Below are 11,234 nucleotides of genomic sequence, written 5' to 3' on the forward strand. Positions count from 1 at the left end.
GTTTAAACATGGTTTGTAAGAAACATGTTCATAATAGACAAACTCTACTAAATTAGCGATCAAATGTATCCACCCCCCCCCCCCCACACACACACCTCAATTCCTCCACGAGGGAATAGTCTTTAGTTCAAGCCTTTAAAGCTAAGAAAATAAGAATATGATCAGGGTCCTGCTGTGATGTACAATGGCTTGGAAAGTGACTTTTAATAAAATCCTAATCGTATCTTTTTTCTTTGTGATGAAATCAATGAAGTGTTTGAGTTGAGGAAGGTTAAATAAAAGACTGGTCGCTTTACAGATAGAACGTTCTTCCTGCTTGTTAGTGGCATGCATGTGTGTCTTTGTCCACTGTGAATGCACAGGCCCTGCCTTTTTCATTCACCTGAGTGGCAGGCTAGTCCTTGTGACTAAGTGCATGGCAGTTTCCACAGCAGATTTTTCATGTTTGAAGTGTTCATGCTCCTGTCTCACACTCTGTGCTATGATCTCTATAAAACCATAAAAGAGAAGAAAGAAAATAAGATTGTATGCTCAAAAAAAATTAGAACTTTAAAAACATGTTTGTGGTTTTTGTTGTTGTGGTTGGTTGGTTGGTTTGTTTTTTGGTTTCTTGAGATAGGGTTTCTCGGTGTTGCAGCTCTGGCTGTCCTGGAACTCTGGCTTTGTAGGCCAGGCTGGCCTTGAATTCAGAGATCCGCCTGGCTCTGCCTCCTGAGTGCTGGATTAAAGGCGTGCCGCCATGCCCGGCTCATATTGTCAAACAATAAAGAAGAGGTTCACATTTCATGACAAAGGGGCATGTATCATATGAACAGCATTTGTGAGTGTGGCTGCTTCTTAATTTCTCCAGTGGGCATTTAATAATACTACGAGTAGTTATAAAACATTGGAAATCCGCGGGCCTATTAGAATAGCATTACTGTTCGTAGTTCCTAATTCCTGAAAAGTTTTTATTTTAGCAGCTTTTGTCATCCTGTAGAAAGTCTTTAAGGTGGGACTTTTTTCTTCACTGACAGGTGCATCCCTTGTAAAGGGTCTCGGTTCCCTCCCACCCTTCCACGTCCCGCTGTGGCCATATTATCCTTTAAGCTTCCTTATTGTCAGACTGGGACAGAGAAAGGCCAGATGGAGGTATGCAGATGTCTTAATACTCTAAATTTGTTAGTAAGTACCTGTGACACAGAAGATTTTAAGTCATCACAGCGGCCAGTGTTGAGTATTACTACATAGTGATTAAATAATGCAGTAGGGCACTGCTTGTGATCCCAAGGCCGCCTGATGTGGTCACTGTCACAGCTTCCAGGGCTCACTGCAAAGGAAGTGCTAGGCCTTCCATGGTAGGGTCAGGTAAGCCTGCTGCTCCCTGACCATAAACTCATCCTACTCTAGACCTAGCTCTGCTGTCCTAAAAGACATTTGAAACCTTGCAGTTAGTTATTCTAGTTAGGAAGCAGGTCATCTACAGGACTAGTTTACCGAGTTCTCTGAGGACTAATAAAAGAGATAAAAATATTATACAAATACACACATAGACACCTTTTTTTAAAGACTGGAACATAAGGCCGAGCTGTAATATCACATTGAAATTAGAGTTGTAAAATAAGCTTGTATAGAAAGGAAGGTTTCAGAAAATAGTTTAAAGCTGGTATCATACGATGTACCTAACACTTGAGGGGTATTAAGGGGATGTTAAAGGTTTTATGTACTTTGATCCATTTTGCAGGAACAATTTTGGCATTCAGTCTTGTTTCACAACTACCTTGATTACTTGGCTAAAAATGGTTATGATTATGAGGAGAGCACTAAAAATCAGGCAGTAAAAGAACAGCAAGAACTTTTGATGAAAATGCTTGCGGTGAGTAAAATATGCTGAAAAAAAAAAGAAAATTTAGTTATTCTCTGTCTTAGTTTGGGTTTATCTTGCTATGAAAATTCACCATGACCACGGCAACTCTTATGAAGAAAACGTTTAATTGGGGTGGCTTGCTTACAGTTTCAGAGGTTCTGTTCATTATCATGACAGGGAACATGGAGGCGTGCAGGCAGATGTGGTGCTGGAGCCAAGAGTCTACATCTTGACTCAGAGGCAACAGGAAATTGACTGACTGTCACACCGAGGGAAGCTTGAGAAAAAGACCTCAAAGTCCACCCCCACAGTGACACACTTCCAACAGAAGGTGTGGTCCAGAGTAAAGGTGTGCCCTGCAGCCTCCTCCAACAAGGCCACACCTAATAGTGCCACTCCCTATGAGCTTAGAGGGCCCAAATACATTTAAATTTCCACATTTTCTTAGGTTGAAATCCTTTGTTTCTTTAAAACAGGGTTCCTCTGTGTAGCCCTGGCTATTCTGGAACTTGCCTTGTAGACCAGTCTGGCCTCAAACTCAGAGATCCACCTGCTCTGTCTCCCGAGTGAGTAAAGGCATGTGTCACCATGCCCAGCCCTAGGTAGAACTTATACACTAAATTCTACCATCTAGGGTTTACAGATTTTATCTTTTCTCTTAAAATTTCTATCTCCCTCTTGATGTTACAGTTAAAATTTTTGAAATTTTTCCTGTAGCTAAGGCCATAGGTAGAGAGTAAGCTTTCCTGGAGCTGTGCCCACCCACTGTGCTCCAGGTGACTTACAAGTCTGAGAGCCATTGTGACTCCTGCTTGTCTACACCACAAAGTTTAGGTGTGGACTGTTCCAGATCTCCAGGGTTAGACAGTTTTAAAAATGTCCTTAGGCATCGGGATTTCCCAGCCTTTTGTCGTAACCAGTGGCCAGGTCTGGTGCCTTGGGGTCTTCACTACATTTATTTTTGGAGCAGGGTCTCTTAGGGTTCATTGTCCTCATTTCAGGTTTGTTTATTGAAAGGAATGTAATCCCATGTCTTCTCCACTGGATGTGTACTGTTGACCTTTGAGGGAAGTGACTGTCAGTTTATTCTGGCTCCTGCAGGAACCACGCTGCCCTCTGAGTCAGAGTTCCTCCTGATTAGAAGCGCTCCGGGGACTTGCCATACCAGCAGTCTCAAGGAGCCTCCGGTGCATGTGTAGAGCTTCTTGCCCATAGGTCAGGTGTGCAATTACAAAGTGCTCCTACACCATGAGCTCCCAGACCTCTGGTGTCCTTCCTGTGGCAAGAACTCATTTTGAGCTTGAGTTATCATGTGCTGAATTTTCAAAATTCAAACCAAAAAAAAAACCACGTGTATTTTCTAAGACGTATTAAGTGAATGTTGTTCATGCAGTTCACATATGGAATATGTCATGTCTCATTGAAGCTAAGCTACTGTTTGTAAATGCGTCGTTTTATTCATTAAGTCACTAAGAAACACTGCCGGTCAAGCCAGCCCACCATTAATGTAAGATACTTTTCAGTTTTGCAGATGTAACAATGTGCGTTGTAGAAGCGGTGAGATAGTTTGCCCAGAAGACTGTTTTTGGTTTTGCTAATCCTGTCAGTTTTTTGTTTTTTTAAGTTTGACTTAACAGAATTTGATTGTGATTTCCCCCATTAGCTTTCTTGTAAACTGGAACGGGAATTTCGCTGTGTGGAACTTGCCAGTCTGATGACGCAAAATGCTGTCAACTTAGCCGTTAAATATGCTTCTCGCTCTCGGAAATTAATATTGGCTCAAAAACTTAGTGAACTCGCTGCAGAAAAGGCAGCTGAATTGGCAGAAACCCAGACAGAAGAAGAGGAGGAAGAGGATTTCAGAAGAAAACTGAATGCTGGGTAAAAGAACAACAGCCATTTGAATTTTCCTTCTCTGTCCGGAATATGAAATGGGTCTTGCATTTGTTCCTCATGGACTAATACTGTTATCCATCAGTTACAGTCACACCACTACAGAGTGGAGTCAGCCACGGGCCAGAAGTAAAGTTGAAGAAGACACTGAGGACAGAGAAGAGACTGTTCCAGAAGAAAAACTGGAGTCACACAACCACGGTGAGACAGGTTTTTAAATAATGAAAGATGCGGAGGCTCAGCAGGTGATGATGGCGCTTGCCATGCCGTGCTGGCAACCCAAGTGCCACCTCCAGAGTACACCAAAAGTAGAGCGAACTGACTCTGCAGAATTGTCTACAAAGTGCCATCCTCCAACAGCGGTAAATTGAATAAATAAATAAGAGGTGAAAGCTATCGAATTACTTTTCCAGTTTGGTTGGCTGAGGGAAATAGAATTCCCATATTTTTTCAAGGTATCGCTGCTGTCTAGATGTTAAATATCAAGGATGGCTTCGTTTTCCTCTCTTACATTGTATTGTTTTAATTATAGGGCAGAACTTATTCCAAAATGCAAATTCCCCTGATATGCCAGCTCTCAAATCAGGTGAGAAATATATGTAAACTTGGAGCATACAACAGTGGCCGTAATCCTGTCAGAAGGGGCTAGGTACCAGACGATGTTCTCATGGAATGCTGACAGCAGACACTAGAGATAAATTAGTCAGCAAGGGAGGAGTGGATGGGAGCAGGGACAGAGGAAACAGTATGTGTGAAGACTGCAGGAGAATATAGGAGGCAAAAGAGCAGTTCAGTAGGGCTTTGGAGGGATAGACAGCAGGCAGATGGTAAAGATTTTCTAGACTGTGTTAAAAACCACAGGAGGCTGGTAAGTTCTAAGCAGAGGCTGCTGGGAGGCTGCCGTAGGTTCTAAGCAGAACATAACCACACCATACTGAGGAGGAATGGACATAAGACTATCCAAGTGAGACCGAATAGTTCGGCTTGGGCTAGAGTAGTGATAGTAGAAAGAAAAGGTAGCGTTGTTGAGGTGTTCCTAAGGTGGAAGATGGTTCCAAGGGAAGAACAGTATAGCATCAGAAACTCTAGAGAAAAGCAAACAGGTTTGTGGGGAAGCTGATGTGTTACCATTAGCTAAGTAGGCCATACAGTTAGGCATTGGCTTCAAAAACTCTTGAAATAAATTTAAAACCATTGGCATAAGTAGAGCAGTTTATACCTTGGGCACAGGTGAGCATGCATTAGAGAGTTTTTAAAGCAAGAAGAAACAGGAGCCTCAGTTGGGAATTTCCAGCATTTAAGCATTTGGTTACATAGAGATGGGTTGGGGGCTTTAGCCGTTGTGTAAGAGGGCCGGACCTTATCCATTGTATGGAGAGATGTACGGGCAAGGAGGAAGTGACGGCAGTAATGTCAGTGGCTTTGGAAACATTTGGTAGGAATTGTAAGAGAAGGTGGTAGTTAGAGGTGTAAAGAGTTTTTGAGAGAGGCAAATGAAATGGGGTAAATGTCAGAAGACGGGAGGCATCAGTAGGTTGTTTTTTTGACAGGTGGGCATGGGTGTCCACATTCAAGGGATTACTAACCTTAACACCATGTTGCATGGTCACCAGCGATAAGGGGTCTACACACTGGTGTGTTTCTTTCTTTCTTTTTCTTTTTTTTCTTTTTTTTTAAGATTTATTTATTATGTATACAGTGTTCTGTTTGCGTGTGTGTCTGCAGGCCAGAAGAGGGAGCCAGATCTTATTACAGATGGTTGTGAGCCTCGATATGGTTGCTGGGAATTGAACTCAGAACCTCTGGAAGAACAGCCAGTGCTCTTAACCACTGAGCCATCTCTCCAGCCCCACTGGTGTATTTCATAGCAGCAAATTGGGACAGTTCCCATCTAACATTATTTTGTCTCAGAAGAAGGAAAGAGGTCATCTCTATTTGTTAATTGTTTTAAAGTTACATGGGGGCCGGGTGTGGCAGCACACACCTTTAATACTAGCACTAGAGAGGCAGAGGCAGTGGAGATCGCTATTAAGTTTGAGGCCAGCCTAGTTTATTTACATAGTAGTTCCTGGCCAGTCACACCAATTTAGTGAAACTCTGTCTCAAAAATAAAAAAGTTGCACAGTACTTTTGTTTTCATATAATACAAACTAAAATATTCTATTTAGTATTGTGAAAGTCAGAAGTTATCTCTTAAAAAACCAAAACCACTATTGAGAGTTTTCTTCTTGTAATAGGTGCAGTTTTCTCTAGCAGCCAAGGACGGGTAAACCCCTTCAAGGTAACCAGTGTTGTTTTCTGTTTGAATAATGTCATTAAAAGATATTTCCAAATGACCTCCTTATACTCTGAGGGATTAAAGGCAGATCACTGAGGTCATTCCCATCTAAGCATTCCTCTTAGTTCTGAGTACTGAGTGCGCATGATTTTGAGAGGTTCTCCCTGTTTGTCTTTGGGGTGTGGTATTTGAGAGAATATGCTTCAGTCTCAATTTGAGTTGTACTCCATGACTTAATTTCCAAAAAGGATACTACAATGGGGCTATTTTCTTCTTCAAGTATAATATGCTCTTTTCTCTTCAGGTGCTAGTTAATTCCAAAGAACCAGCCATATCGATGAATTCAACACGCTCAACTAATATTTTGGACAATATGAACAAATCCTCCAAGAAGTCCACCCCTCTTAATCGAGCAGCAAATAACGAAAAATCTCCAGTTATAAAGCCTCTCATTCCCAAGCCAAAGTCTAAGCAGGTACTACTTCAGTGGCCTTGTGCCCTCTGTGCTGGGGTAGATGAGGTGCCTGTGGCTTATCTCTGTGTGGCTAGGGAGTATGTTCAGTCCTGGTTTAGCCCCAGAATCCCCTTTTTAAATGTCTGTATGTTTGTCACCAGACTCACATATCTGTTTGTTTTCATAGGCATCTGCAGCATCCTATTTCCAGAAAAGAACTTCACAGGCCGACAAGACAGAGGAAGTAAAAGAAAATCCTAAAAATTCATCATCTGAAACTCCAGCTATATGCCCTCAAAACTCAGAAAACCAAAGGTCAGTACGGAGAAATTTGAAGATACAGTGTCCCAGCCAGGTGTGGTATCTTATCCCTTTAATCGCAGCACTTGTGAGGCAAAGGCAAGCAGATCTCTGTGAGTTCGAAGCCAGCAGGTCTACAGAGCAAGTTCCAGGACAGCCAGAGCTACATAATGAGACTTTGTTTCAAAATTAATTAATTAAAAATAAGATTGTAAATTAATTGTAAATACCTTTATCATTTAGGCTATTTAGAATCTATTCAGCTTCAGCATAGTGAAAGGCAGTCTAGACTGCAGGTGGACTAAACATGGGTTCCTGGGGTCAGACTGCTTAACTGTTCAGTCTCGGGACCTGCTCTTGTTCTCTGACCTCTCTGAGACTCAGTTGCCTGGTTTAGCAGTTGTGTTGTTTCCAAATCATAGGGTTTGCTATCAGGTGATACACATAAAGCATTTAGGATGTGTGACAGCAAGTGCTCAGAAACTGAGGTTTTTCCATTAACCTGATGGCCTAACCAGTCTGTGCAGAAGGTGTAACAGTCCAGTCAAGTTTACAGTGTGCTTTGTCCACGCTTTCCCTAGTGATGGTGCAGGAAGAACCCAGGTCAGCGGTCAGGGGGTGAGGTGGGGAGGGCTGAGAAGTCAGCAGAGTTTCAGATAGCTGCTTGGTAAATGATGAGCCTGTGAGTGACAGCTGGGGGAATTCTCAGGCCAGACGGGCTCAGAGAGATTGGGGACCTTGAACCTATAAACACACAGAGCTGAAACGCAGTTCATGTTTCTGCACTGACAGATGTAAAGTAAGTGGTCCTCCTGAATTACCCTGCAAAGGATTCCAGCTCACAGACCCTTGTAACACAAATCTTAAAAGGTCTTAGAATAAAAAACCCAGAGCCAGATATTGGGGTGAAAGCTGAAAGATCAGAGGAGCAGAGCAGCCGCTAGCTTACCTCTATGAAATCCTCAGCCTCAAGAAAGTGCGTTCCTGTTTCCGCACGCCTTATATACCTTTCTGTGTCCTGCTGTATTACTTCCTGGGATTAAAGGTGTGTGTCACCACTGCCTGGTTCTGTTTGTCTCATGTAGCCCAGTGTGGCCTTGAACTCACAGAGATCCATCTGGATTAAAAGTGTGTGCCACCACTGTCTGACCTCTATGTCTAATTTAGTGGCTGGCTCTGTCCTCTGATCCCCAGGTAAGCTTTATTGGGGTACTCAATATATCACCACAGATCCTGCAATGCCCAGGCTCTTGGAAGTAATATGGATATTGTTAACTAGTATAGTTGTGTCTCCCTTACTTTATAGGAGTCTTGAAAGGCTGATGGTTAGTTACTAATTTCAAAGGTCGTGTGACATTTTAAGTCGTATATTTTGCATAAATTTTTTCACGTAATTATTACTTCAGGCCGAAGACTGGGTTCCAGATGTGGCTGGAAGAAAATAGAAGTCTTATTCTGTGTGACAATCCTGACTTTTCGGATGAAGCGGACATAATAAAGGAGGGAATGATTCGATTTAGAGTATTGTCCGCTGAAGAAAGGAAGGTAAGGATTACCATGCTGAGATGAGACGTCGGTGGATTTCCCGGGTTTAAAGTTCTTTTATGTGCCTTTTTCGTTGGAAAATTGAATACATCAAAAAAGCCTTGGTGAAAAGGAAATTAGATGTGGGTAAATTTTGACAAGTGGACTTGTAGTTGTTACTGGGTACCCATGGATAACTTTAAAAGCTACCTGTGTAAATGTGTGTCCTTTTAGGGAATACTCCCCCAAAGGGATGCTTTAGTTATGAGCTGAAAACAAAAGGATTAATAAGCAAAGATGAATTTAAACTTTAAACTACTGTTGTCAAGTCCATGAAAGCAGGTATTTTTTTTTTTTTCTTCTTTTTTTTTCTTTTTTCCGGAGCTGAGGACCGAACCCAGGGCCTTGCGCTTGCTAGGCAAGCGCTCTACCACTGAGCTAAGTCCCCAATCCCAAAAGCAGAAAAAATTTAATGCTATATACTTACATGAGAATAATTCCTTTTGTTGGCGCTTTGGTCCAACTTTCACACAAAAAGTAGGCTGGGAGCTGGCTCGCCTCTGTTGTTTAGGGATGAAGGAATGTGGGTGGTGTGCCAATTAAACCTCAGACTTTACTTCCCAGAGAGGCAGTGTACAGTATAGGCACCTCTTGGTGTAGACACCCCTTGTGTAGACACTGGCTTTGATGAGTTGGGCTTTATGAGTGATAGGTATTGCATGATCCAGAAGCTAGAAGACAACTATTCCAGCTGCATTTAGAACCTTCTTAGCATTGTTGCTTTTCTATATAAATTGACATGAGTGAATTTCTCACAAAAGAGGGAGAGACTTAACAAAATTTGTGATTGTGTGTTTTTGTTTTGTAATTTGGGGGAGTTTTGTTTTTCTGTGTATAGAATGTAGGGCTTTGTGAATGTTAGGTAAGCATTCTCCCACTGAATTACATTTTCATCCCATGATTATGGGGATTATAATCCCATGGCTTTGGGGATTATTTGGTTTTGTGACAGGACATTGCTCTATAGCCCTGACTGGCCTGGAACTGACTATGTGAGTAAGGCTGCCCCACACTCTGGGCAGTCCTCCTGCCTCTGCCCCCCCCCACCGCGTCCACCCATGTACTGAGATTTATAGTGTTGAGCCTAGCTGCTGACTATGTTTTGTTTTAATTTAAAATGTACATGCATGTGTATTTGCCTGTATGTATACATACACACCATGTTCATCCTTAGTGCTCAAGGAAAGTACATTCTTTGCTCCCCACCCCCAAGTACATATGGCTGTTGGTTGTTGAGACAGGATCTAATTAATTAGCCCAGACTGCCCTTGAATTCTTGACAGTCCTGTCTCAGTGGGCTCCCAAGTGTCCAGAATTGTAAGTATTCAGTGCCACACTCATGTGGACATTACCTTAGTGAGTTGTGATTTGAACCCTAGTGATGAGACAGGCTGAGCCTTTCTGTGTTACCTGTTGGCCATTTGTGTGTATCTTGAGATATCTGCTTAGAATCTATTGTGTGTTTTGAACCTGATTGTTTAGAGTTTTGCTATTGTTTACAAAGTTGCTTAAATATTATGGCCATCTACCCCTTGTTCAGATGGTTAGTTAGCAAATATTTTCTTCCAAAGAATAAGGAATCTAAATATGTCAACAATTAGAACTTTTAATGATAAACTTAAAAAGTCTAGTGCTAATTACTGTTCTGTATACAAGGACATACCCGTGGAAGTAAATAGACCATTTTCATCCTGTTTCCTCCTTCATGCATAAAATCTCTTCACCCACTGTTTTACAAAGGCATGGACCAACAAGGCCAAGGGAGAGCTTGCCAGCGACGGAGCCGAAGAGAAGAAGCGAAAACGTGAGATCTGTGAACCAGAAAACCAGGAAGAAGCAGCAAAGGAGAATTTGGATCTTTCTAAAAAGCAAAAAGCGTTAGATCTTTCCACCAATCAGAAACTGTCGGCTTTTGCATTTAAGCAGGAATGAAGGAAGGAAGAGTTGGGAAATATTGAAACTTGGCTTCAAATTTTAATGGATCCTGGACTTGTTTTAGTCTTAGGGGATGTATTATTATACTCCCGTGTGTTTAGAGACAGGGGTGGGCAGGGGTACAGCTCATTGGTGGAGTGCTTGCCTAGCATGCACAAGGCCCTGGGTTCCATTCTTATTGTCACAGAAGCAAAAAAGATGAAGTAACGATTTGCTGCATCAGCAACACAAGGTAAGAGCTGTCTGTGCAGATTACTTGCCTTCCCCAGACACAAGCGTCACGATTACAGTTACTACCGGGGACACCATCATTTTTACTGTTTCTTACCTTTAAAAATCATTAAAAGCTCAGCCTTAAGACCTCTGCACATTGTAGTACCTTCTAAGGTTTCCTCCCTCCGTTTATGTTTCGCAGTAGAAGTGCCATGGCTGTCGGCTTCCCAAGTGAGTTATTATAGATTACTTTCTTGTCAACTTGACCTCAGGACTGTGGCTTTAAATATGGGCCCCAAAATGTAAATAATCTTGTAAATGAGATATGTTATTTTGTGTGTCTGGGAACTTTTTTCATCTCTGGCTTTCTGTTGTGTTTGTACAGCCTGGGTCTTTTAAATAAATAAAACTTTCTCATTTGCATATTTGTCTTGATGTGGTGTTAACATCGACTTTCCTTGTCCCACGTCGTGCCACATCATTTGCACGTAGATAGGGAAAGTGAAGGCCTTACTTAGAGATTGTGGCTGTGTAAGCATCCATGCTGCTGGGTGATGCCCTTCTTATCAGCAGCAGCAGTGTTTTGCTGAGTGAGTCTTTGAAAGCGTGATAAGACAGTAGTTAGAGGAGCGGAAGTGTCTAACCGCTCTTAAACAGGCACAGTTTAATATTTTGTGTATTTGGGGTGGTGGTGCGCATGTGAAGTGCAGGTTAGTTTGCCACGCCTTGGA

At 42.2% G+C, this 11,234-nt stretch overlaps 1 protein-coding gene across 1 annotated transcript in view; it reads left to right on the plus strand.

Annotated features, from left to right (window-relative positions):
• The window catches only part of Wdhd1 (WD repeat and HMG-box DNA binding protein 1), a 42,559-nt gene extending 31,633 nt beyond the window's left edge, over positions 1-10,926 (plus strand). Inside the window, exons 16-25 of the mRNA XM_059273748.1 lie at positions 1,017-1,131; positions 1,724-1,855; positions 3,510-3,727; positions 3,825-3,940; positions 4,272-4,325; positions 5,977-6,020; positions 6,322-6,492; positions 6,659-6,786; positions 8,178-8,316; positions 10,096-10,926. Of these exons, the coding sequence (XP_059129731.1) occupies positions 1,017-1,131; positions 1,724-1,855; positions 3,510-3,727; positions 3,825-3,940; positions 4,272-4,325; positions 5,977-6,020; positions 6,322-6,492; positions 6,659-6,786; positions 8,178-8,316; positions 10,096-10,287 (1,309 nt within the window). The 3' untranslated portion in view covers positions 10,288-10,926. The remainder of the gene's footprint in view (positions 1-1,016; positions 1,132-1,723; positions 1,856-3,509; positions 3,728-3,824; positions 3,941-4,271; positions 4,326-5,976; positions 6,021-6,321; positions 6,493-6,658; positions 6,787-8,177; positions 8,317-10,095) is intronic.
• Positions 10,927-11,234: the final 308 nt, after the last annotated feature.

Source organism: Peromyscus eremicus, chromosome 9 (genome assembly GCF_949786415.1).
Source record: "Peromyscus eremicus chromosome 9, PerEre_H2_v1, whole genome shotgun sequence".
Classification (NCBI taxonomy): Eukaryota; Metazoa; Chordata; class Mammalia; order Rodentia; family Cricetidae; genus Peromyscus; species Peromyscus eremicus.